This window comes from Balaenoptera borealis (assembly GCF_965194805.1).
Source record: "Balaenoptera borealis genome assembly, chromosome: X".
NCBI classification, from domain to species: Eukaryota; Metazoa; Chordata; class Mammalia; order Artiodactyla; family Balaenopteridae; genus Balaenoptera; species Balaenoptera borealis.
The window spans coordinates 127,549,002-127,575,119 of record NC_138881.1 but is presented as its reverse complement, the minus strand read 5'-3'; the positions used below and the strand labels follow the sequence as shown (position 1 = coordinate 127,575,119).

Here is a 26,118-nt window from a genome sequence, read left to right as displayed (position 1 = left end):
ATTTGGAGATTGGGATGAACAGAACGGACCAACTTGGTGACCAGAGTTCACTTCCCAAATGAAGTCTTTCCATCGAATTCACAATATAACCCAATGAATGGTGAGCTCACCAAAGGCTATTTGAAACGGGCATCTGCCTCATCCCGAGAAGGTCCCTTCCCCATGACCTGGGGTAGCTCCCAGCAAAGAAAACAAGTCCCAGCAGCTATTCAAACCGTGGGTGGCCCGTGCCCCCATCTCCCTGAGATACAGCTCTGGGTCACAGCACACACCGTTAGCTGACACCCGTGCCCACTAGCGGGGAGGGCCACCTGGGCTCTGAGCGAGGCGTCAGGGAGAGGCCATCTCGGTGACATACTGTCATCCGGCACATCCAGCAACTGCCCTTGTGATCATGGCGGCAAGACCCAAGGGCTTCCCTGTTGGTCTCAGGCTCATCTCGCCCATTCTCTGCCTCTGGCTTGCTTGCCCCCCTCGCGAGGCGGGAGAGCCAGAGTGGCCGAGCAGCCCGGCGGCTTACCTGCGTCTGGATCCGGTTGAGGCCCCGGAACCAGAGGATCTGGCCTCTGCGGAGCTCCCGCTCGGCGTGGTCGATCTCTTCCTCGCCCTCAGCCAGCTCCTCGTCAGTCACCTCGTCCTTCCCGGGCCCGTGTCCCGCTTCCTTCAGGCACTTGAGCTGGCTGGTGGGGATGGTGGCGATGACCTGGGTCGCCAGAGGTGACAGCAGGTAGAAGCGGCCATCAGAGGTGGGAGCTCTGCTGGCGCCGGGAAGGGGCGCAGGCCGCCCACCTCCCACCGACCCAGGCCCAGGCCGGTGTGTGCGCCCGCCCCTGCACAGGCCCCAGCGCTGTGTGCAGCTCTTTCCTCAGTGCTTCCTCCCTGCGGGCGGCCCCCGGGCCGCCTCTGCCTGCTGCCAAATCCCGCTCTCCAAAGCAGTGTGCGCGCCGGTGGGTCCTCCTCCATCGACGCCCAGAGGAGCGGCTCATGCCACCTTCCTGCACAGCGTGGATGTAAGGGACTCGCTTCACCAGACCGAGGTCTGGCCCTGGCCTGGCTCACGGGAGAGGACCTTTAGGCCCCTGCCTGATGAGAGGGTCTTGGTTTCCCTGGGGCCCAGGGCAGGCAGGCTACACGGCCGGGGTGATTTGGGGCGCGTCCCTGGGTCGCATGTACCAGCTTGACCTCCGGGGCGCGGAGACTGAGTAACTAAGTCACATGGGCCCCCCAGGCCTCCAGGACCGACTCCACTCAAGTCCCCGGACCGCACCGCTCAGGGGAGCTGCCCTGATGGTGGTACCCGTGCGTGTCATCACACATTACCACTGGGAGAAACTGCACTGCCATGCGACTCCCCTGGCGGGGGACCTGGGAGCTCGTGCCCGGCCTCTCCTGGACCTGCCCTATGTAAGCATGATCTTGGACATCTAGCCTCCAGAGAATGACATCTGCCGTTGAAGCCACCCTGTCTGTGTTACTTTGATGTGGTGGCCTTGAGACATTCTCTTTGCCCTCTGGAAGGTTCAGAGAGGTATTGTGTAGCTTCAAATATGTGAGCATTTTCCAAGCCACCCAATTCTAAGGCACGATTTTCAGCTCCTAACATGGAAAGGGGAGTGGCGGGTGGTTTTGCTGGGGGCTGTGACATCCCAGCCAAGGCCCTTTGCATGCTCTCTGCTGAGGCTGTCACTTGTGGCCTTGCACCTAGGTCATGGCCTGTCCCAGAGGCAGGCTAGGGGACCCTGGGCTGCCCACAGTTCCCCAGACAAATGGGAAAGGGGCAGGGCTGGGAAAGCCACTGAGGCAGACACTTACCTGTCCCCAGACCAGCTCCCCAACACCAACAAACAGGCACCAGAGCCACTGTTCCGTAGACAGCGGGGAGCAGCTGAAGGGCTTTCCGCCGAACTGGACGATGACAATCTGTGGGGAGGGGTGGGCGGGAGGTGGGTCCAGCCAGCACCTCTAGCCCTCGGGGCACCCCCTGTCCTGTGAGCCCAGCTCAGGGACTCAGAAGGGTTGTTGGTTCACCGAGTTAGACAGGCAGTTCCTGGGAGCCTTCTTTTCTCTGGCCTCCTTCCCTTCATCCCCCCCTCAGCCAGTGCCTAAAGAAGCTTCCCAGACCGGCTGACCACAGGCCGTGGGTGCTGTGCCGGACGGGCACGTGGCCTCGCTTGGTGCAAGGTGCCCACTGACCCAGGCGCCCCGGACTGTCCCTTTTCCAGCCTTCGGGTGTGGCTCGGTCGTGTTAGCCACGCTCCCGGCTTCTGTGAACGTGATGCTTGAACGTGCATATGCCAGACACTCTGATCGGCCTCGTGCAGCCTCATGGCCCCTCCATGGGAGGAGTCCTGTTCCCGGGGTGAGCTTTTCAACTACAGACCAACTGGTCCCAAGCCCGCACTCCAACTCTCTCTGTTCCTGGGCTCTCACCCTCCAGGCCACTGTCTCTCTCTGCAGTCACCCAGGGCTGGGTCCCAGACCACAAGTGGACAGCCCCACACCCCAGAGCCCGGAAATCATTCACCTGCTCCGGGCTCCCCACTCTCCTTCTGCCTGCCCACCAGCCCGGGCGCTTCCCCACGTGGTCCCCGTGGCACAGCTGGCCCCCCTCTGAGAACTGCGAGAAACCAACTACCCTGGCCTCTTGGCCTCGCTCTACCTCACATTTTCTATCGATACACCCTAGTTTTGAACGCTCAGCGCCTCCTGGAGTTAAGGTGGCCTCCCGCCAAGGAATCGAGTTCTAGAAATGAGAGTGGCAGACCCGGAGGGACCTGCAAAAGTGGAGCCACCCCTCCTACCTGGATGGCGAAGGTGCCCAGCACGATGGTGCAGAAGATGGGGTTGCCGAAGATGCCGTGGAAGACGTTGCGCTCGCCGTGGATCTTGCGCGCGTTGATCTCGTTGAAGAGCTGCATCATGACGAAGGTGTTGAAGATGATGGTGTAGTGCTCGGAGGGCGGCGAGTGCAGGGGCGCATTCCTCCCGCTGTCAATGTCGAAGAAGAGCTCCCCTGCAAGCCCAGGGCCGCGTGAGGGGAGCCGGGCCCAGGTGGGCGCGTCACCACCGGGCGACATGGGTGGAAGTCATGAGTCCCCCAGCCCCCAGGCTAAGCAACGGGAGCTCACAGCCAAGGCCGGGTCCCGACCCGGGGGGTCTGGCACTGAAACCCCAGGACAGGGGTGAAGACATTAAGACCCATTTGCACACTGGCTCGGGCTGGGGAAGGAACGGGAGCTGCAAGGCTCAGGGCAGGCCCGGCCCTCCTCTGCGCTGCCCTGCCTCAAGAACGGCTCTCGGCTCAGCCATGACCAGCTTCTGCTCCCGAGATGGCAGAGAAAGGCCCCGTGAGAGGACCCCCAGGTGCTGCTGTTTGGGGGCCCTCACGTGGTGACTCTTGCCCCTTGGCCAGCGCCATCCCTGCACTGAACTTCAAGTGTACTCCCAGGAACGTGTGCTGAGAGCCGAGCCACCACGTGGTCAAGGGTCACCAGACCCGTGGAGAGCCCTCTGACGTCAGGAAGAGAGGCCACACATAGACAAAGCGACAAACCCGCCCCCACCTAAATAAAGGAATCTCCTAAAAGGAGCCGATGCCACACAGAGAACAAAACTCCCAGGATGGCAGGGAGGTGAGGGCCGAGGGGTCCTCACTGGAAATCGGGTCCCCAGGTGTCCGTCTGTCCCTGCCACTGCCGGACAGGGCCAGGGCCTGCGGGGCTGGCCGCAGCACAGGGTGCCCTGGGCCAACCTACCGACGAACAGCAGCGTGAAGATGATGGTGAGCTGGTAGACGGCGTGGCCCAGGATGTTCTTCATCATGGTCCGCGAGATCAGGGGCTTGTCCCGGCCGTACGGCTTCCGCAGCAGCAGTGACTCAGTGGGCGGCTCCGTTGCCAGGGCCAGAGAGGCGAACGTGTCCATGATCAAGTTCACCCACAACATCTGCACGGCTTTGAGAGGAGAGTCCTGTGGAGAGGAGCCAGTTACCCCAACATGGGCCTGGAAACCCCACCGGCCCCCCACTCCTGGGAAGAGACTCAGCTTGGGGTCAATGTCACTGGAATTGAATTCATGTGAAAATGCAACAAATCCAACCTTCCCATAAAAACGTGACATCTCCATCCCTATGTTTTCTTAAGGTTAGCAGAGAGTTTTCGCTGGGCTTTCAGATTCCTGCTCTTAAAATGTTGTCAGTCTCCCTTCTTCTCTCACCTGCTGGCAGTGATCTAGAAGGTGTGGTCCAAATTGTTAGCAGGAGGCTGCCACCCCCCGTCACTTGCCCCAGACCATAAAAGAGCCCGACGGATGCATTCCTGCACCCAAGGGCCAGGAAGAGGTAGAAACTGCACTGGACCTTCCTTCTCATCGCCTCTGACTTGTTGGTTAAAAATGAGCCTCACAGAAGACAGACACCAAGGACCATATCCTGTAGGATTCCATTCCTATGAAACTTCTGGAACAGACAGATGCATGGAAACAGAAAGCGAATGGGTGGATGCCAGGGCTGGGGGAGAGGAGAGTGGGGAGTGGCTGCTTAGTGGGTACAGGGGTGATGAAAAAGTTCTGGACTGAGGTATAGGTGACGGTTGCACAAGATGGGCAATGCATCAAAAACCACTGGATGGTACACTTTGGTTCAAATGGCTATTATGGTACAGTCTATGTTATGTGGATTTTATCTCAATTAAAAAATACTTTTGAAAGGGAGACAAATTCTGGACACTCACTAATGGGGAGAATTGGAGAACTGAAAAAGGGGAAGAGGCTCCTGCAAAGGTTAACCACGGAGCTCCCAGCAGACCCAGGACAAGTGCAAATGCAGGTCTACCAAGACTTGCACACGCACGTCCACAGCGGCCACAGGTGGAAACAACCCAAATGCCCATTGATGGAGGGATGCAGAAACACAAGGTGCTCACTCCATACAATGGAACATCAGTCCGCCATCAAGAGGAATAAAGTACCTGCTACAACATGGATGGACCTCGAGAACATTGTGCTAAGTGAAGGAGCCAGACACAAACAACCACCTATGATTTGGTTCCATGTAGCTGAAATGTCCAGAATAGGTAAGTCTGTAGAGACAGAAAGCAGATGAGCGGGTGCCAGGGGCTGGTGGAGGGGGAGTGGGGGGGACTGCTCATGGGGCTGGCGCTTCCTTTTGGGGTGATGAAAACATGATGGAACTACATAGAGGTGATGATGGCACAACACTGTGAATGTACTTAAAAGTCACTGAATTGTATACTCTCGAATGGTGAACTTTTTGGTGGGTGAATTCTATCTCAACCAAAAGAGTCTGCAACAAAAAAAACCTGGCTTCCACCACTGGGTCCTCAGGCAGGGGCTCTTCAGCCCTCACCCTGCTGGGGGCGGGGTCCCCTGGGCTTGCTCTGCACACTGGGGTCCAGGCGCACCGGGCGGGAGGAGCCCGGCCATGGGAGGGAGAGCCCGGGGTCTTCCTTGGGCCCAGTGGCCCCCAGTGCCCACCTGAGTGATGCAGGCACCCGTGAAGGCCACAATCACGGCCACCACATTGACCGTCAGCTGGAACTGCAGGAACTTGGAGATGCTGTCGTAGACATTGCGGCCCCACATGACGGCCTTGACGATGCTGGTGAAGTTGTCGTCCGTCAGGATGATGTCCGAGGCTTCCTTTGCCACGTCAGTCCCCGCGATGCCCTGGGGGACACACACACCGTGTCCACGGGGCCCCTTCCCCAGCCCCGCTCACCCACTCCAAATGTGTCCTTGTACTAGAGAGGTTTTGCTCACAAACGAAGAGGGCGCCACCGCTGCAGCAGCCACCAATAGGGCAGAGCTTGCGGAGGCCCAGGTGGCCAGGATGTGAGAGAAAGAAACTTCTGGCACTCTGCAACTTGCCTCAACGCTAGCTCCCACATTGCTGCACAAAGCTTACGTCGTCCATCACAAGGCCCCACCTGGCGTGGTGAGCCAGGCTGACGGCGGGTGGCTTACCATGGCAAAGCCCACGTCCGCCTTCTTGAGGGCGGGCCCATCGTTGGTGCCGTCCCCGGTCACGGCCACCACCTGCCGCTGCTCGCCGGTGTTGCTATCTATGATCCCTGGAACACAGATCAGGGCAGGGCAGGGCAGGTCTGGTGCCGTCTGTGGCCCTGGGTGACCAGCCCGGGGGTCGTGGGGGGCCAGTTGGCTCCAGTCCTCTGTGCTCTCCACCACCTTTGGGACCAAGTCCTGTGCCTTGACTGGCAGCCCCCATCCCCCTTCTCCCACCCTGGCCCATCACCCAGTGAGATGATACAGGGTGGTGGGATTTGGTAGAAGGCAGGGGCTCGGCACTGGGCAAGTTGGGTAAATGTCTCCCTCTCCTGGGCCCCAGTTTCCCCATCTGCTATGAAGAGAGCTGGCCTCTACTGGCGTCTTCCATAGATACTGGGAGCGCAGAGAAGTGGAGGCTCGAGCTCCGGCAGGTCAGCCCTTTGAGGGAGTCTCCGTTACTACCCCCGTTTTCCCAGTGAGTTTCAGGGAGGGCCAGTGACTTCCTCTGAGACACAAGGTCTCCAGCAGCAATGGGTCCAGAGCTGAGTACCCTGAGGCCCAGTTGGAAGCTCAGCTTTGGGCGTCTGAGAGCAGACGACGACCCAAGGGGTGATGGCCACACGCAGCCTGCGTCCCGCCACCCGGGGCAGGGGCAGGGCAGGGTGAGGAGTGAGCCCACTCCATTACCTTTAACCAGAGTGTGTTTGTCGGTGGGAGACGATCGCGCAAGGACCCTCAGCTTGGGCCACACCTTGTCCAGACGCTCCTGTTCTATCTGGGAGGGAAAAGCACACAGACGCTGTAGAGCCTCGGCGGCAGGGCGGGCAGGCAGGGCTGAACAGAGGGGGCGGCGGTGGAGAAAGTGCCAGAACCGTGGACTCGAGGGAGGGCTGATGGGCCGGGAACTACCTCGCCTTTCTCGTTTCGGATCCGCCGGTTGAACTCCTTCCCCTCCAGGCACAGGAAGTCCTCCCCGGGCTGGATGATGCCGCACTTGGCCGCAATGGCGCGGGCCGTGTTGATGTTGTCGCCGGTCACCATGCGGACCGTAATGCCAGCGCGCTGGCATTTGCGGATAGCTTCAGGGACCTGGAAGGGACAAGATGGGTGGGTGGGGCCATCAAGGCCAGACACAGCTGTGTCTGGGCTCTACCCGTTCCTCCATCCAGATCTGCAGCACCCCTCCCTCCACCACGCGATCTGGAGGAGGCGGGAGAAACGGCCTGTCAGCTCTGCCCCGGCTGTCAGCCTGGCCTGCAGGGAGCAGGGTGCCCCCCATCCCAGGTGCCTCCTTCCCTGTGCCGGCCCCGGGGACCACCGACGACTCAGACCCAGGCCCTGACACCACGAGCAAGGCTGGGAGAAGCCACTGGAACGCTGTCAAGGGGCACCATCAGAGCCGTGTTCAGCAAGGTGACCGGAGAAATCACCCAGCTCTTTCAACCTCAGTTTCCACTGGGGAAATGGAGACCCAGAGCAGCCGAGCCAGGACCAGTCCCATTAGCAGGCCAGCTGGCGGGGGCCGTGCCAGTGAGCTCCGAAGGACAAGAAAGGAACCTCTGGCCCCAGCTGCCCTGCCAGATGGCAGGACCCACCTCGGGTTGGACCCTCTCGGGCCCTGACTCAAGGCAGGCTTGTTGGCCGAGCTCTGGGAAGCTCTCACTTGTTTCCCTGCCACTTTTTTTTTTTTAAATAATATAAAACCTAAGACATTTAGAGCCGTAGGCTTGACATGATAAGGCATTCGCACTGCTCATTAGGGGAAATGGGACATCGCTCTGGTTACTTAGTACATCTCCATTTTCCAAACATAAGATTAGATTCCGGAAAAGAGAGAAGAACAAGACATTCCTCTAGTGCTGAGTGGAAAATGGGCTGAACGGAGCAGAGACCAGCTGGGAGGGGATGGCATTGTCCCAGAGAGTGGAGACACTCCCGTTCCAGTGAGGAGGGGACTTGTGAGCCCGAGATAGCAGTGCGGAGGAGAGTCATGCCGACTGTGCCTGAGGGGCCGGGAGGGGAGAGGAGGAGGAAGAACGGCCTCAGACCTAGGCCTGTGAAGTGTCCGATGCGGCCGGGGCGAGGGGTGCAGCCTGGGGACAGCCGGCTCCCTGCTGTGTCCGCTGGGCCCAGCACACCGCACTGTGGGCTCCCAGTCACCGCCGGGCTGAGCCGGAGCCCCGGGGACAGTGCCGGGTGTGGCCTGGCGGCCAGGCCAGGGGAGCTGCGGCCAGGCGCTGGGGGTCAGGGCAGCTGGGAGACCCCAGGGGAGGCGGGCAGCAGGTGGGGCCAGGTGGGCTGCAGGGGACCACTGGCCCGGGAGGTCCGGGCATGCTGGTGGCCCCTGAAGCCAGGGGGTGGAGGCTGTGATCTTAGCCAGAGAGAGAGTGGGAAGAGGAGGGGGACCCAGGGCCCAGCCAGAGGGGGTCCCACTTCAGGGCTGGGACAGAATGACCTTATGATCCCTGCGGCAAATACGGCCAAGCGGCCGAGAAGGCCCAGCCCCGGGAAGGGGGCTTGCATCCCGCACCCCCAATAATGCGTCTTCTCACTCTCAGCCTCAGGGACGCTTTCTGCTCTTTGGGGATCCTTGAGAGCTAGAGGATGAGCTGCGGGGAGATACCTCCCCTTCCAGCAAGCTCCCCGCCCCCCGCCCCCGCCCCCCCCCCCCCCCCCCCCCCCCCCCCGCTCTGCCGCGTCTGGGAGCAGCCCCTCTGCTGCCACCAAGTGGCCGTGATGAGCCTGAGCCCTGGGAGCCCCGGATCCAGCCTCTGCTGGTCTCCCCCGTGTGGGCTCAGCCCAGGCCCGGCTCCGTCTCTGGTCTGAAAGGCGCTTGGCCTCCCAGCCAGGTGGCAGGAAGCTCCCTCCGTCTGCAGGCACCCTCTCCCTCATCAGATGACTGTCCTTCCTTGCCTGCCTCCCTGCTGTCCCACTGGGCCCAGCCGTGGTCCCTGCCTGATGGCTGAGGCCCGACAGCACAGCAGGCAGCCAGGTGTCTGCAGGAGCCCCCAGGCCCCTCTGGCATAAGTACAGCCTGCCTACAGGGTCCATCCAGCACCCCAGGGCAGAGACACCCCCCTGCCAGGCCCTCCTCGGGCTGCAGCCGTCCCAGGTCCCCAGGCATCCTGGCAAGTTTAAAAGCATCCTATCGGCCTTCCCGCCTGCCGTCAGCCCCTGAGGCTCCCCTGGGCCCTCGGGGCACCCTCCTTGGCCACCGCGTGGCTGGCTGGTCCCCGTGGGGTTCTGCCTCGCTTCCCCACCTGCTGCCCAGCCTCTCACTCAGCCACTATCCAGCCAGAGAGGAGCTAGTCTGTCCCCTGGGCCCTTTTACCAAGGCCGTTTCTGGATCTTAAACGAGCTGCCCATTGCCTGGCCTTGACGGCTCTCTCACCCTGTGCTTCTACCCGCCGGGGCAGCCACTGAGGCTGAGCCTTCATGGTGACCTTCAGGGAACTTTTATCCATGTTTTTTCTAAGATGAAAACGTATAAAAACAATAATATCCCTCTCTGAGAAGAGCACTGACCAGGGTAAGGGCTGGGCCTCACCCCGCCTACGTGCAGCCCTTCAGGACTGTTCCATCTAGACCCCCCTCCAGCCCCCAGTCTAGCCTCATTGGCGCTTCTGTAAATGAGCCGCCGTGGGCCAGAAGATGGCCTCTGCAGCTCTGTCTTGGAGATCTACAAATACATCTCAGGCCTCCAACTTTACATCGATGACTAGAGCTTCAGTTTGCAACAAATATTTATGCCGGAAATGAGGGGAAGCTTGCAGGGCTCCTTGGCCCAGGGGGTCAGGCAAGAAGGGCTCCCCGTGCCGTGCGGCTGCCAGCCGCTTCACACCTCACACCCCTCCATCCGGGCCGAGGGCAGAGCTGGAAGGGCTGGGCGGGTTGGGTATGACGCTGTTGAAATGGCCGTGGCCAGGGCCCTGGGAGTCCGTGAATGTCGCCTTCCTGGGTCTGTGAGACATTCCAACAGGAGCTCTGGCTTTCCGGCGGCTTCACTCAGCCCCAGTTATCTGGATGGAACAGTCTAGAGCTGCTACTGTCGACACCTCCCAAGGAGTAAGGAGAGAACGGCCGTCACCCTGGAGCGGCCACCCGGGGGCCGGCGGCGGCAAATGGCTCTGTGCAGACGGGGAGGCCGTCGGGTCTATGCAAGGGCCACACGGCTTTAGGATCGGCTCGCCGTATGGACACAGCCTTCCTCCGCGCCTCAGCTTCTCCGTGGTCCGGCGAAGGGAAAGGCCCAGTCCCTGCGTCCCTGGAGGTAGCCCCGCCGCCCTCAGTGGCATCCTGTGCCCCTGCTGTCCCAGGCAGCTCCTCTCCCCACCTGCCTTCTCCGGGCCCACTCCTCGGCTCGAAGTCTCCCCCCTTGCCTCTGCCACCACCCGCTGCCTCCTGGGGCCAACTCCGCGTGCCCCCTCTCTGCACACGATGGTCCCCATCTCCTTGGAAATCGGGGACACGCTGTCGCTGATGACCCCTGACTTCTGAATGGAGGGTCTGTGGTGCCTGACCCTGTGCATGAACGCCTGTCTCCCGAGGGAGAGCTGAGGGCAGCCCGTGCACACACGTGTTTTCAGGCTAATTGGCAGGATCAAGGTGCCCGTGCTTCTGACACGAGGTGGGCGCCACTGGAGAGGCCCTAGGAGAGAGAGGGTCCTTCCCTGCCTCACAACCTGCACCCTCCGTGCCTTGCGCACTCTCTCTGGGGCCTGGTGGCCTGCAGCTGCCGCCAGCACCCCGCTCCAGGGCCAGCCTGGCAGGCTCCCTCCCTCGGAGGTCTCGCATCTTGAAGGACCAACACCATCTCCATTGCTCTTCCTCTCTGCACCCTGACCAATTTCTGCCCCGTTGCTCTGTTCCCTGTTCAGCGAAGCTCTGGGTGAAGTTGTCTCCACACGCTGGCTCCCCTGCTCAGCCACACGGTCCTCACGGTCTCCCCTCCCTGCCTGGCCCCTTCCTTGGAGTCTCCTTCGCAGGCTCCCCCCACCTCTGCTCGGCTGCACCCACGACCATCACTCATGAAAAGACGCTTCTGGAGAATGTCTCTCTGGCCAGGACCTAACCACGTGACATCTCCATGGGGATGTCCCGAACCTCACTCGGCCCCAACCAAACCCTCGACTGAGAACTGCCCTCCCCTCCCCCAGCCCCCCAAACACCATCTACCCAGTCCTTGGAACCAGAGCCCTGGGAGCTGTCCCCGGCTCCTCCCTCTCCCTCACCAACCCCTCTGGTCCATCAGTCCTGCGGGCGTTGGCAGCCGTCGAGGCTCTAACTGCCGCCCTCTCTTACCTGGCAGAGGCCAAGCAGGAGGGGGCCTTCCAGACGGCAGGACCGAGCCTCCTGAAGGGTGCAAGGGCAAGAGGACAAGGGTGGGGGTCCAGTGTGCCGGGGAAGGTCTGATCTGGGGCATGATGGCCATGCCCCTGGAGGACCCCGAGGCTCTGCCATCGCCCACCCTCCCCGGTTGGTCCAGCTCTGGCGGGCTGCCGTTTGTTCTGCCTAGAAAGTCTGGCAGGGAGTGGCGCGACGGCCAGGAGGGCAGGAGAAAGGGGCGGTTCCCTCCTTGCATTTATGTCCAAAGGCCTCACCACCGAGGCCAGATGCGAAGAAGGGTGGCCCCTCCACCCGTCCCGACAAGCCGGCAGCTCACAGAGGGGCTCTGGCTACCTCGGGCCGCACGGGATCCTCGATGCCCACAACGGCTATGCAGGTGAGGTCGCCCACGACCTCGTTCTCGTCGTCCCAGTCGGGCTCCTGGGCAGCGGAGAAGTCCCGGTAGGCGATGCAGATGGTGCGGAGCCCATCGCAGGCCATCGGCTCGATGACCTTCTTCACCATGTCGTCCCGGTCCCGGGGGCGAAAGCTGCGCGGTTCCCCATTGCTGTTTAAGATGTTGGTGCACCTGGGGCGGACGGAACAAGAGGAGCCAGCGCCGTGAGGCAGGGGAGCCAGGCCTCCGGCTGAGCCCTCCATGTGATGCAGTAGAGGGCTTCCCCAGAAGGGAGGCGCTGCGCGGCCTAACAGCGTACCCCCTCCGTGTTCTTCCCAGAACCTCAGAATGTGACCTTATTTGGAAAGAGGGTTGTCGCGAAGTTAAGATGAGGTCCCAGTGGAGGAGCTTGGGCCTTCAATCCAATGCCTGCTGTCCTTATAAAAAGAGAAGCGGACACCTCGAGACACAGACACAGGGACAAGGCTGTGTGACGATGGCGGCAGAGATTGGAGAGATGCAGGTACAAACCGAGGGAGGCCAAGGTGGCCAGCCGCCCCCGGCAGCTGGGACAGACAAGGGAGGACCCTCCCTTGGAGGCATTGGGGGGAGGGCGACCCCACCCACGCCTTGATTGAGGACTTCTGGCCTCCAGCACTGGGAGAAAATAGATCTTTGTTGTTCTAAGCCACCAGGATGATGGTACTTTGTTTCCACAGCTCCGCACAGACTCGATGGGAGTTGGGGGGCTGTCACTCTTGCCCCGTTGCGCTTTAGGGAGAGAGGTGGGACATCAGCAAAAACCGAATGCCACAGAGCAGGGCCACGACAAGGCAGCGACCACAGAAGGGCTGGGATGGGGAGGGCTGGCAGGATTCAGGTGCAGAAAAGGAAGGAGCAAAGGAAACACGGGCCCCAGAGGCCGGCATGGCAGACGGACAAATGGGGGCCCCGAGCAGACTGGTGAGGAAGGAAAGAAGCCGGCTGTGGAGGCCAGGGGAGGGGCCCAGAGGTCCTGCTCGGGACTCTGTCCTGAAGGCCCCAGAAAGCCGGGGGTGAGCACTGAGGCACAGTCAGGCCAAGTCTTAGGAGAGTGCGTGGGCGCTGCAGAGGCCAAGGCCAAGGGGAGGTGTGAACGCCGAGCGGGTGCGGGGCATGGTGCACTTGGAGGCAGAGCTGTGTGCCGCCCACCTCAGTTTCCCTAACAGCTCTGTTGAGATACAATTCACACAGCACACGACTCACCCGCTTAAAATGTCCCGTGCAATGGCTTTTAGTATATTCACAGTCGTGCTACCATCACCACAGTCAACCTGAGAACATTTTCACCACCTCTAAAAGGAACCCCGCACAAGCGACAAAAGAGAGAAAGAGATAAACTGGACTTCACAATTGAAAGACATTTGCGCATCCAAGGACAAATCAAGACAGTGAGCAAAAATCTATCAAGGGAGTGAAAAGATGGCTGCCCACAGAATGGGAGAAAATACTTCAAAATCAGATATGTGTTAAGAATCCAATATTCAGAACATATAGAAATTCTTACAGCTCAACGATCAAATGACAAAGAATTCACATCCAAGATGGGCAAGGGCTGGAATAGATATTCCTCCAGAGAAGACAAACAAATGGCCAATAAGCACATGAAAAGGTGCCAATATCACTAGTCATCAGCAAAATGCAGATCAAAACCACCATGAGATCCCGATGGCTATTACAACAACAACAACAACAACAACAATAATAATAATCAGGTAATAACACGTTGGTGAGGATGAGAAGCTGGAACCCTCATGCACTGCTAATGGGGAAGTAAAGTGGGGCAGCCCCTGTGGAAAACAGTTTGGCGTTTTGTCAAAAAAGGAAACATGGAATTACCATATGACCTGGAGATTTCACTCCCAGGAATATACTCAAGAGAATTGAAAACACACGTTCAAGCAGAAACTCGTACATGACCATTCAAAGCAGCATGATTCACAGTAGCCAAAGGTGGAAACAACCCAAGTGTCTGTCGATGGATGACTGGATAAGCAGATGTGGTCTACCTCAGCAATGGAGTATTATTCAGCCGTAAAAAGGAATGAAGCACTGATATGGGCTACAACTTGGATGAACCTTAAAAACCTTAGGCTCAGTGAAAGAAGCCAGGTGCAAAAGGCCACATACTATATGATTCCATTTATATGGAATGTCCAGAATAGGTAAATCCGCAGGGACAGAAAGCAGATTAGTGGCTGCCAGGAGCTAGGGGGAGGGGGATGGGAGTGCCTGTGCAATGGGCACAGGGTTTCCTTTGGGGTGATGAGCTTGTTCTGGGATTGGGCGGTGGTGATGGCGCACAACCGTGCGAATGCACTTAATGCCACTCAGCTGTCCACTTTAAAGCGATTAAAAGGGCCAATTTTATGCTATGTCTACTTTACCGCAATAATACAACCAGAAACGCCGTACGCTTTAGCTAGCCCCAGCCCCAGGCTGGGTCCTGCTGCCCACTCACTTTTTCAGCAGGATCTCCGAGGCGCCCTTGCTGAAGAGGCGGAAGCCGCCGTCGGGCGTGCGTATGACTGTGCTCATGGACTTGCGGACCGAGTTGAAGGTGTACACTTTGTAAAGCTTATCTTCTGGAATCTGCTCCCGCACGGGCTGGAAGTCCCGCTTCAGGTCCAGGACGAAGCCCAACAGAGCGCACTCCGTCTTGTTGCCCACTTGGCGCGGGAGGGCGCCTTCCTTCTCTGGAGGCTGCGAGGTGAGGAGAGCCAGCATGGCCCTGGAGGCCCAAGGCCACCCTCCTTACTGTCCCCGGGCCCCAGCCCAGTCTCGGCCGCCACGTCTTTCAGGTGTGGCGCAGGGAGCCAAGGAGGGCCTCCAGTACGGACTAGATGGGCAGGTTTTCCACGATTCACTGGGCCGGGAAGGGCTTCCAGAACCTGCAGGCCCCGCCCAGTGTCCGGGGACGAGGAGGGAGACCAGCACCCTAGAAATGATTGTGGCTCGGCTCAAAAGTCCTTAAGAGAGCCTGGCAAGCCCCTGGTGACAGCCCATGCCACAGCCGGGCCGGGCTCCCTCCCCTCATCCTACCCCCGCCTTGGCCTGCCCTTGCTCCCAGCTCACTAGTATTTTGGTGGTGTAGGCACTGTTGATGGAGATGGCGTGGACCAGGAGGTCGAGGATCTTGGGGGTCAGGACGCTGGGGGCCGGAATCTCTTTGTAGTGGGTGTCCCCGAGGTAGGACTGCACCACGGTCATGCGGTTGGTGGTGAGCGTGCCCGTCTTGTCCGAGCAGATGGCCGTGGCATTGCCCATGGTCTCACAGGCGTCCAGGTGGCGGACCAGGTTGTTGTCCCTCATCATTTTCTGTAAAGGGCACAGATGGAGGCTTGGGTAGCCAGCTGTCCTCGCGGGGTGGGGGAGCAGGAGGTAATCAGCACAACGGCATGTATGATTCTGCTCCGCCCACCAGCTTTCCTCGCGGCACTAACAGCCCGGGACCTGGGGCAGCAGGTGCACAGCTCAGATGGCGGTGGGGTGGTGGTCAAACCGAGGCAGCGGGCCTGTGAGACGTAAGGACTCTCATCAGACAGGCCGAGCAGTTGACTCTGGGTGGCCACTCTCCCTGGAGCTCAGCTGGAGCCTCCCTGCTGCCCAGAGCCCCCTCTTGGGTCACTGGCAGGCCCTGTGGCTCCCCTGCCCACCCTGATCTCTGCCCTGCCCACTGTCTCCCAGTGGTCCCCCTTTCCCCCTGCCCCCACCTCAACTCCCTGGCCCCTCGGCGACCCTGCCCACATCCTGCAGATGCTAGCTCGTCACACCCCCCTGCCCAGGAAGCCAGGTGCACAAGGATGTGCAAGTCCAGCTCTGCGCCCCTGCTCGGCCTCCCATTCTTCGCCTGAGCAATCCCAAACTTCATCCAGTCCTTGCTTCGTCCAAGTTGCTTAATGGCTTTGCACCCCAAGTTCTGGGTCTGCACCCTGGTATCATGGAATTCTTATTCCTGTTGTGTTTATTTTATTACCTTGACAGAGTAAGCTAAGGAGATGGTGACAGCAAGAGGCAGGCCCTCTGGGACAGCCACAACCAGCACGGTGACACCGATGATGAAGAACTTGACGAAGTACTGCACGTAGACGGGTGTGCACTCTGCCAGCCACGCCCGGCCCTCCACCACGAAGGCCTCGATCACAAAGTACAGGACCAGGATGATGACGGTGATGGCGGACATCACCAGCCCTGCCCAGCCGCGTCAGAGGCCACAGAGGGTGGAGGCAGGAAGGGTGGCCGGCAGCGGTGAGGGAGGGAGAGAGCAAGAAGGAAGAGGTAAGGGACGCTGCAGCCACATTCCCTTGACCCCGAGTCGGGGGAGGTGCTCCTTGTCCCCGGCCTTACGGAGTTTTGCAGTCCACACTCGCCAGAGGGGGCGGAACCAGGCCCTGAAGGCCATCACCTGCTCCTAGCCCGTGCCCTTGCTGCCTGGCCCACACCCCATGTCACATCCCTTTCCCACTTGTTCTCCTTGGTCCGGCCTCGAGTCCAGGAGCCCAGTGTCCCCCCTGCCCGTCGGTGGCCCCTGGGCCGCCCCCTCGGCTGCCCCCACCTGCTTTCCCAATCTGCACAGCCAGTTTGGTGAGCTTTCCCTGAAGGACCGACTTCTCCTTCTTGGGCACGTTGGCTTTCTTCTTTTCCCGCTCCTCCATCTCCCCCCCTTCTGCGCTCTTCAGGGGCTGCATTTCCATGGCAACCGCCCCATCCTGCTTCTTAGCTGCACAAAGAAGAAACCCGCAGCCAAGGTTAGGGGCTGGCGGCTGGGGTGACGGCTACAAGGGGCTTTCACGGAGAAAGATATGCCACACCATCCGAGAGGAAACAGGGGGCTCTGTCCTCTCCCTCCTCTCTCATCAGCCCAGGTGGGCAGTGGCTCCAGCGCTGTCCTGGGCAGGACAGAGATGCTTCTCTTGGGGCCTCGCAGGGGAAGGGAGGACAGACACAAGCACTGGTAACTTGGGCACAGACAGCGTGGCCAGTCCTGCAACGCCCCAAATCTCAATACCTGAAAGCAGAGGCCTGGGGCCCACGGAATGTTCCAGAACCCAGAGCTGACTCTTGCCCACTGCTGTCTTAGCCATGTTCCCACTCCCCTCAGGGAGGCCCAGGAATCCCCGCACCCTCCTCCCCCGCTCCCCGCTCAGGCTGTCTCTCCTGCCAGCCCTCAGGTGGACACCCCTCCGGGGGACGCCTCGACTTCCGTCGGGGCCCCAGCTCAGCACGTGCGCAGGCCTCAGCCCGCTCCCCGGCTGCCGGCGGGCAAGCCTTGCGCCTTTCTCTCGCATGGGGCCTTCGCTCCTCTCCCCTAGATGCCTCTCCGCCTCCTCTCTGGAACCGGCAGCCCTCTCACAGCCCCCTTGGTGGACCCTAATGTGGTGGTGGTGCGTCCCCTGCCCCACGCCCGCCTCTGGCCCGTCCACCACCTCACACACTGCCCTGTGTAATCTTATCCATCTCCCACCGGAGGGGGCACCCAACCCTGCCACTCGTCCTTGTCCCCACCATGCAGTGTCAGCCGCTCCCTCTTTCTCTGTCTCCCCACCCATCCCTTCTCCCCTTGGCTGCCTGAGACCACTCACCGGTGGCCTCTTCTTTCCACGGCCTCGGGCCACAGCCTCAGCGACTCTCAAGGTCCCACCCTGCTGGGCCTCTACCCCACTGACTGCCACTCCCTGTCCCTGCCCGGGGCCCTGGCCATTGGACTGTCCTCCTGTCCCAAATGCCACCCCAACCCCAGCCGGCCTCTGAACTCCAGTCGTTTGCCTGCGTTCCTGGGTCCCACACTGCACTTGAGTATTGCCCCTGGGTTCACGTCTGTGGATTGTGACCTTCCTGAGGGCCAGGACCATACTTTATGCATCTTTGGATTCCCAGCACCTACAGCCCTTCACCCTGGCTACAGAGCATCGGCACCCACCAGGCATTCTGGCTGAAAGGGGAGCAGGCGTCCAAGGCTCAGCAGAAAGGCAGCTGAACCAGGAAACCCACAGGCCCGAGTGAGTCTCGGGTGAGTCACCCCTCTGCAGCCTCAGTTTCCTCACCAGGATGCTGGCTCACGGGCCATATTTGCGCACTTCCGGCGGGGTCTGCAGAGCAGCCGCCCCGCCCCACTCACCTGGCCTCCAGGTGCTGCTCCTGCAACCGAGGCGGGCGGCCCCCCCACCCTGCGCCGCACCCTCTGCCACCCATCCTGAGCGCAGGGCGCGCATTACCTTTGGTCTGGCTACTCTCCATCGCCCCATCCTGCTGCTTGCCTACAACGGGAGAGGAACGACAGACACGGAGACTTGAGAACGCCCACGTGGCCTTGGCACACACACGCGCACACGGGACAGCGGGGCACAGACAGTGCAGCCAGTGAGGGCGGTGAGAGGGGCCGGGCGGGGGAAGAGGGTCTGGTCTCCAGCCCTCCAGAGACCCCGCAGGCCAGCCCTAGACAGACCCTGGCTCACGAACGGTCGGCAGCGGGAGGTTTCTGGAAGGGCCGCCACCATGGGTAACGAGAGCTGCCAGGTGTTGGGTCCCAGCTCTGCTGCCTCAAACAGGGCCCCCCAGTCGGGATGGGTGTTCCCCCCAGAACCAGTGCGAGGGGGTGCCTAGATGGTTCCTAAGCCCTGGCGGCCTAGAGATCAGCCTTCTGGGCAGCGCGGCCAGCGGTCAAGTCTGCGTGCGCTTTAGAGGATAAGGGAGCGAGCCGAGGAATCGGCTAGCCTCAGGGCACCCACAGCGCTGAAGGGAGCGACAGGGGCATCGGAGGGGCTGGGCCCCAGGCGGAGCTGTGCGGGGACTCCTTCACAGATGTGCTCTGCCCCCCCACAGCCCACAGCTGGGTGCTAGGGACGGGGGCAGGTAAGCGGCGCTGGCTGTGCCGCTGGTTTCTGAGGCCGGGAAGGACTGCAACTCTGGGAGCGCCCAGGAGAGGCGGCAGGTGAGGGGCTCTGAGCTGGGGGTCGGGCTCCGCACCCCAGCTCCTCCTGCCTCACCTGCCCCAGGGCAGCAGCCGGAAGAGCTCTCTGCAGGCCACACACACGCTGCCCTGGATCCAGAGGTGGCCGGCCTGGGACAGGAGGGGCTACTGGGCTGGCTTGTCAGCCGCCACCCAACAGCTCATGTCACTGGGGACCCAAGGACACAGACCGGAGCCCAGGTGGCTCCCAGGCAGCGGGGTCTGCTCTGGGGGTCCCAGGGAGGAGGGAGAGGTCCCCTCCCAGCCCCAGTGGGGTGTCAGTTGGGCCTGTGGGGCATTCCGAGGTGAAGGAGACTTCTGGGGCGGGGCAGGGGAGACACCTGTAGACACACGGTGGGTGACAATACAGCTCAATGAGGGGGTGTCGCCCTGGGGCCGTGGGCACCTTCTGGAGGAGGGAGGGAAGTTTGAGATGAGCACGGTGGGAAGATGAGGGCTGGGCCTGGCCTGAAAAGGGGCAGGAGCCGAGGGAGGGGAAGACGAGGGGAAAGAGGTCAGCCCAAAGAAGAGAAGGGCGACAAGGAGTCAAGGCCAGAAGGCAAGGAACAGGTGGGCGACAGCGGTGCCCCTGATGGACGGATGGAGAGGTGGCGGGGGGGGTTGAGGGGGGATGCTGAGGGCGAGGTGCCACCTTCCAGTCTCTGCAGTGGCCAGGGCCTTGGGCGGAGACGTGGGGGAGGTGAGGGGTCGTAGGTGCCGCTGCCCCCTCCCCGGAGCCTGGCCAGCTCTGCTTCCCCTGCAGGGCCCCCTCGGGTTCCCCTCCTCCAGGGAGCCAGCTGCTGCAGGTGTCTCCTCTGACTCTTAAGTGGCACAGCAAGCGGGGGAGAGGAACCGGGGCTGGGGGAGACCCAGGGGGGGTTCTGGAGGGGTCTTGTCAAGGTCGAAGAGAAGGGGCCTAGGACCGAGTCCTGAAGGACGGTGACATTTAAGGGACCTAGCGGGAGGGGAAGAGCCTGGGAAGGAATGTGGGAGAGGCGTCCTGCCAAGCAGCCACCAAGGACTCCAGTCCAGCCCAGACGAGGCCCGGGGCCTGCCTACCCACCCACTTGCCCTCCTGTGGGCCCCAGGGTGCTGACTGTGGCGAGACACCGGGCTGAGCCCTGCAGGGAGGGGCGCCTGGTGTGGCCAAGGTGGCCGAAGGTCCGCCGGTGCCCGCTGGCTGTGAGGGGGGGGCCTGGTGGCCCAGGAGCAGGGAGGAGCCCAGGAAGGGAAGCCAGGCCCGGCTGCCAGGAGACGGCGCCCGTGGAGCTTCTAGGCAGCAGCGGCTCATCCACTTCCTCCCTCACGTGCCCAGGTCTGGGGACACTAGTGCGTCTTTCCTTACGCTGACCTGTCCCCACGTTACTGGGCTGGGCAGACCGATCCCGCCTGCACTCCAGGCCCAGCAGCCTTGACTGGCTGAGGTGGAGCTAGTGACCCGCACGCCCTGTCCCCAGGGCCCTGGCTGCAGGCTTCTGGCACACGGTCTCCCCGTACTCATGTGTGTCTTTGTACTTCTAGTGGGCCCAGGTGGCTTCACTCAGAGGTGGGGTGCACATCTAGAAAATGTCATTCCTTACCTGGTTTGATGGCAGGAGTGGCCTGAGGGGAGACCCAGGTCAGAGCAAGGTGAGTTGTGAGCAGAGGCAGGCCTTAGTCGTGGAAGGGACCGGGGTCCTGACTTGGATGGGGGCGGGGGGGGCGATGCTGGGGGAGCTCCAGAGCTTCGTAAGCCCTGTTCTGAGGAGCGGAGGGGGCACCAGCCATGCCTGGGGCTCGGGACGCTGGCAAGAGGAGGCAGCTGGGTAGCCATGTGCCAGGGAGGCCAGGGTGAATACAGAGCTGGGCTCTCAGCAGACATCTGTCCCTCGACACTGCTTTCCCTTAGGGTGAGGGCCCTGGCCCCATCTCAGCTTCCTCTGGCCCTGGGTGTCCTTTGGGGCGTCTAGTCCTTTCTGCGTGGGAGCCCTCCACCCTTGGCTGTGTGGCCTGTGTTTCGCTAGCTGCCACGTCGGCCTGGGGCCCTCAGTGCCCCACCATGTGGGCTGAACACCTGGGGACACCTGTCCCTCCAGCCCCATTCCTACCCAGGCAGGGCACTGCCCCAACCCTGGCACACACGCCGCCAAAGCCTTAGGGGAAGAGCCATCTGAGGGAAACGACCTCACACAAAACTGGGGGGCCCCCAACCTGCTGGCTCTGGGGCAAAGACCCCGGAAGGGGGGTCTCCAAAAGGAACCAGGAGACAGGGTATGGCCTCCCACCCCCTGAGGGCCGGTTCTCCCCAGTGCCAGAGCCAGGGACTGGGCCAGCAAGGGGCCGTCACCAGGCAGGCGCGGAAGAGAGCGCGGCTACACACGAGGGCCAGCGGCCTGGCGGCGCTGGGAACTGCAGGGTGCTGTTGCCTTACCTTTCTTATCCTTCTTCTCTTCCTCCTCTCCACCAGCCCCAAGCAAGGTAAAGATGATGCCTGTCTGGGAGTTCACACCAACGGCTGTCACCACCATTCTTCCAGAACCTTCCATGACGTGAGTGCCTGGCACAGCAACACACGGAGACTGAGACAGAGATCTGCACCGCTGGGTGGGAGGCATGCCCAGCACCTACAGGTTTTGTCCTGGGCAATTCCAGGAGCAGGGACTCCGGTCCTGCCGGGCTCACCTGACAGCAGCATGGGGTCTTTGTCTGCCGACTTGCGCACGTGGTCCGACTCGCCCGTCAGGGAGCTCTCGTCAATCTTGAGGTCATTGCCCTGGATGAGCACGCCATCGGCGGGCAGCAGGTCTCCTAAGGCCGGCCAGGTGGCCAGAACCACAGACCATGCGTCCAGGAGGCCTTCCTCCATGCCGCCTCCCATCTCCCCCAGAGGAGGTCCTGTCGGGTGTGCGGCCCTCTTCCTTTGGTCTCCTGCTTTCTGGGGGTACCCACCCACTCCTAGCCCTATCATCCATCTTCCAGGAAAGGGGGCCCACAGGAGCGCCCTGCCGTGCTGGGGAGGCCCTCGACAGGCTGTGGGGACAGCCTGCTCCGGGGGCGCTGAAGCCGCTGACACTCCCGTCTTCGCCGGGCCTCCTGCCCGAGCTCCCCGCCTCCAGCCTCCCACCCCACGTGCTCCCCAGGGAAGGCCTGCACTGGGGGCGCAGGCGCGCCCCTCCGCTCCACCCTGCCCCTGAAACGGGAGCTGAGCTCCTTCACAGCATGGGTGGCGATGGGCGCGCTCACCATACTTGACCTGGGCGATGTCCCCTACCACCAGCGCAGCCACAGGGACCTGGAGGAGCTGCCCGTTCCGGATGACGGTGAACTTCTGCTCCTGTTCAATGCGGCTCTGCAGGCCCCGGAACTGCTTCTCCTTGCTCCAGTCGTTGAAGGCCGTGACCAAGACCACGCAGATGACAGACAGCAGGATGGCGGCCCCCTCAATCCAGCCCGCCTCGGCCTCCCCTTCGTCTTCTGCCCCAGCCGACACATTCCCACACGCTGTGCCCGAGGACAGAAGGGGAGGGCAGAGGAGGCAGAGAAGTCCCTCCACCAGCTCCTTCCTCCCTCCGTCATCTCAGCTTCTATCCCTCCCCTCCTGCCAGCACCTCTGCGCTGCCACCCGCGTCCCACCCCCGTCTACCAGGTCCTCCTTCACCGCCCTTCCCAGCCCTGCCCCTCACCTTCGCTCTCCTCTCCGGGTGGCGCATAGAATGAGAGGCCCAGGGATACGATGGCGGCCACCTCCAGGATGATGAGGGTCACATCCTGCAGGGCCTCCCATACCAGCTGTAGGAAGGTCTTGGGCTGCTTGGGAGGGATGAAGTTCTGCCCGTAGATCTGCCTGCGCTTCTCCAAGTCATTTGTGTTGTCGGCCAGGCCTGCGCGGTGCGGGGACGCGGAGCAGAGGCACAGAAGGGGAGGATGGGAAAGGCCAGCCCTGCATCCCCCTGCCCCTTTCCCCGTGCCTGTCTTTCCCTCTAGACTGAAAGCTCCCAGAAGGCGGGAACTGCACTGGCCTGGCACCTGGAGTCCTTCTGCAAACCCTGGGGGCACGTAGGCGGGAGCGCGTGCAGCCTCTCCAGCTGCCTGGAGGGCACAGGTGCGCCACCACGACCACGCGATAACTCGGAGCCCGAGCACAAGGAAGGGAGGGTGGCCGGTTTACGCAGCGGCTCAGAATCAACACCCACAAAGGGGCCCGCACCAGCTTTTGGAAGCTGGGCCCTTCATTCTTGGGACGACCCACTTCCCACCCAGGCCTGCACCAAGGCCACTGGGTCTCTGCTTCTAGAGCATGAGTCTCCTCAGGCCCATTCCTGAAGGTACCGAAAGCTTCCATGTGGGACTGGTATCCAGGCCACTGCCTCTGAAGGCCAGGCGTCCACTTGGCCATCTTCCCCAGAGGCAGGCAGATGGGATGACACAGTCCCTTGGCCCCGACCTCAGCCCTTGGGATTCTGCTTCCTTCCAGGCCCATCCACGGCCCCCCCATCCCCACCCCCCAAGCCTTTCTGGCTTCTCTGCCCCCAAGTGCCCGGTCCCACACTGACACCTCGTGGACAGTGGCTTGCAGTTCCCAGACCTGAGTAGCTGCAACTCCCCAGGCCTCCAGTGGGGAGGGGCGGGGCAGGGGGTGGGCAACCAGAAGGGCCTGGGTGCCAGCCCTTGGGGTGCCCCCTGACGGCTTGGAAAGCCACACAAGACCCGGTCCCAGATGAGTTGAGAACAAGAAAGTGCTGAGTGTGGTGCAGAGGGGTTGGAAGGAAGGAGGGTGGGTGTGTGCTGGACAGGGAAAGGTGGCTTCTGGGGAGGGGGAGGGGGAGGGGGGAAGGGGGGGCCCCTCGGGGTGGAAGGACTGACAAGAGCAAAAGCCCCCAGACGCACCGCCTTGGCACGTCTCCCGAGCTAGGCCATGACCGCACACTGTCCGCCCCACCCAGCAGGAGCCACAGCTGTCTCTGCCCTTCTCCCCCGGCCTCACTGTGCCTGGGCCCGGCCACGGCTCAAGTTTCTGGAGGCTGTGGCCTCCCAGTTGGGCGTCTGGGAGAAGCTCAGGACCTCAGCTCCTAAGGGCTGGGGACCCAGCTGAGGGCCCATGTCCCACCCCCTTGACCTACAGGAGATGTGAAAAGTGGGGTTATTACTAGGAAGGTCCTCGAACCCTGAATCTCCCAGACACCCAGGGTCTCCACTACCCCCACCCTGGGAAAGGGCACTGATCTGGAGGCCCCGAGGACGACAGAGGCCCCCGCACCCTCTGGAGAGCCCATGGGTCCTCGTCACGCCTCAGGAATCTGCATCCTGCCTGCCCTGCCCCCTATGCCCAGCTGGTACCCACAGGAAGCTGGGCCCTCAGGGCCCCTTCCCCAGGAGCTCCCTCCCTCCCTCCTTCCCTCAGCCTGTCCCTTGGCCTTGGTTTGCCCTTGGTGCAGCAGCAGTGCTTCTCTCTCCCTTGCTCTAGACCAGCCCGAGGCCTTGGCCTTCCTGTGGGTTCAGGGGTCCGGAGAGCTGCTGTTGCCGAAGCGCTTGCTGGGTTGACTGAAGGCAGCTGCAGCCCCTCTGGTTCTGAGCACGCACTGGTCCAGCAGGGCCCCTGAGGTGGCCCAGGTCCTGGGTGCGGGGGCAGTGGCCGGCAGTTGGCATGGACTCAGATGGGCAACCTGCCCAGAGCAGAGGCCAGATGCCATCAGAATTGGATTAGGACCACATGGGGCAGCTCTCGGCTAATCTGCCCTCTCCTTTCCATGAGTGCCAGTGGAGGCCAAACAGGGGAAGGGCCGGGGCCCAGGTCTCCCCAGCTCGGCCTAAGACCCAGGCTCCCTGGCTTCTGGAATCCTCTTGGATAGGTAAAAAGGCGGAGCCCATTGATGTGCTTGTTGCCAGGAGACCAAGTCCCCTCCTCCAGTAGAGCACGCACCGCCATGTCCTCCTCACCCTCCCCAAAGCACCAGTTTGCTGGCAGCCCAGAGTCTGCCCGCCTTGCCAGGGGGTGTGCATGGGGCCTGGGGCTCAGCTAAGTCGCCCCTCCTGCCAGCTCAGGTCACTGTGTCTGAGCAGGAGCGGGAACGTCCAGGTGAGAACTCCGGGGCCTTGAGGGCTCCCACGGTCGGAGATGGGAGGGTGGTCCTCGAACCGCTCATTCTTCGGGATGCAGACCAGGCCAGGCTGGGGTCCCTCTGTTGGGGCCACCCACCTGGGCACCCGCCCTTCTTTACGCCCGCCCCTCCACAGGCACCGGGCGAGCGCCAGAGCCTCTGTGGCAGAATCGGGCACGTTCCCAGGGGCCTTGACATTTTAAATATTTAACAAGGCCTGACAGGCAGAGGAAAGAGCTGCCAGCTGAAGCCCATCTGCTTCCTTTTATCTGGGAGAGGCCAGAGCCCTTGTGGCTAAATGGCCCTCTACCCCGGCCTCCCCCCACCCGGCCCCAAGTCCGGGGGCTGGGGGAGGGGATGGGCAAGGAGGAGAGCAGGAGAGAGCTCCTCTGGCCCTGAACCAAGCCATCTGCCCCGATCACACACCCACACCAGGCTGGGTCCCTTTAGAGCACAAAGCAGGAGAGACCCGGGCGGCCCCTCAGAGCTCCTGACCTGGCCGTGTGGGTGCCCCCTCACCCAGCCTCAGGCCCACCTCCTCTGCAGGGGGGGTGGGGGCAGGAGGCATCTCCACTCCCTGTTCCAGCCCAGGTGTCACCTGCACACAGATGGAGCCAGGGAGCAGGAGACAAGGGTGACGGCCAGGGCCCTGGGTGGACAAAGGTGTGATAGCCGAAACAGGAGCTGATGCGATCAACCGGCACTGGCCGGGAACAGGCCTGGCACCAGCAGCCCTGCCGGGGAAGCGGCAGCTGGGCCAGAAATGCTCCGGCCTCTAGAAACTGGGGCCAAGCCTGGCTCCTGGGGATCCTGGCCTCCCAGCAGACCCAGCGGGCAGGACTGGGGAAGGCTGGTGCAGGGCAGGGTAGGGCAGACGTCTGCTCTGGAGCAGGGGAAAAGGGCCACAGGGCAGAGGGGGGGACCAAGGTGGCCATCAGGCCTCCACCCCTAGAACCTTCTAGAGGACACACCCCAGGCTCCCTAGAGGCTCCCTGCAGCAGACCTCAGAGATATACCGTCTCAGATTTGGACCTCTTCAGCACAGCCTGCGCTGGTGTCTCCTCCACTCAGCACTCTACCCGGCCCCCACCCCAAGCCCCTCCCCAGAGGACCGAACCCTACGCCTTTCCTCCTCTTCCTGCCCCCCCTGACCGCACAGAGGGCCGAGCGTATGGGGAACCGGGGGCACTCGGTCAGGGGCTGCCCCGCTCGTCTCTCGGAAGAGCTGCTGGGGTTTCAGTTTGGGGCCCATCCCGCCAGCACGTGCGATTCCGTGCCCGCTTCTCCCTTCCTCTTCTCTGTCGTTC

The 26,118-nt window shown here is 61.9% G+C and overlaps 1 protein-coding gene across 14 annotated transcripts in view; it reads right to left on the bottom strand.

The window, feature by feature from the left end:
• Nucleotides 1-26,118, bottom strand: part of ATP2B3 (ATPase plasma membrane Ca2+ transporting 3) — a 64,147-nt gene that overhangs the window by 17,585 nt on the left and 20,444 nt on the right. For 7 of the 14 annotated variants that reach the window (XM_082376814.1, XM_082376812.1, XM_082376811.1 and 4 more), the window contains 19 exons: nt 22,397-22,594; nt 21,957-22,214; nt 21,396-21,521; nt 21,145-21,270; nt 18,001-18,042; nt 16,341-16,505; nt 15,762-15,976; nt 14,861-15,103; nt 14,247-14,488; nt 11,704-11,938; nt 11,326-11,376; nt 6,934-7,113; nt 6,712-6,799; nt 5,983-6,089; nt 5,494-5,685; nt 3,756-3,969; nt 2,802-3,013; nt 1,813-1,920; nt 521-703 (listed from right to left, as the gene is read on the bottom strand). In XM_082376814.1, the coding sequence (XP_082232940.1) occupies nt 521-703; nt 1,813-1,920; nt 2,802-3,013; nt 3,756-3,969; nt 5,494-5,685; nt 5,983-6,089; nt 6,712-6,799; nt 6,934-7,113; nt 11,326-11,376; nt 11,704-11,938; nt 14,247-14,488; nt 14,861-15,103; nt 15,762-15,976; nt 16,341-16,505; nt 18,001-18,042; nt 21,145-21,270; nt 21,396-21,521; nt 21,957-22,214; nt 22,397-22,594 (3,185 nt within the window). The remainder of the gene's footprint in view (nt 1-520; nt 704-1,812; nt 1,921-2,801; nt 3,014-3,755; nt 3,970-5,493; nt 5,686-5,982; nt 6,090-6,711; nt 6,800-6,933; nt 7,114-11,325; nt 11,377-11,703; nt 11,939-14,246; nt 14,489-14,860; nt 15,104-15,761; nt 15,977-16,340; nt 16,506-18,000; nt 18,043-21,144; nt 21,271-21,395; nt 21,522-21,956; nt 22,215-22,396; nt 22,595-26,118) is intronic. The other 7 variants (XM_082376816.1, XM_082376806.1, XM_082376809.1 and 4 more) reach the window with 3 other exon arrangements.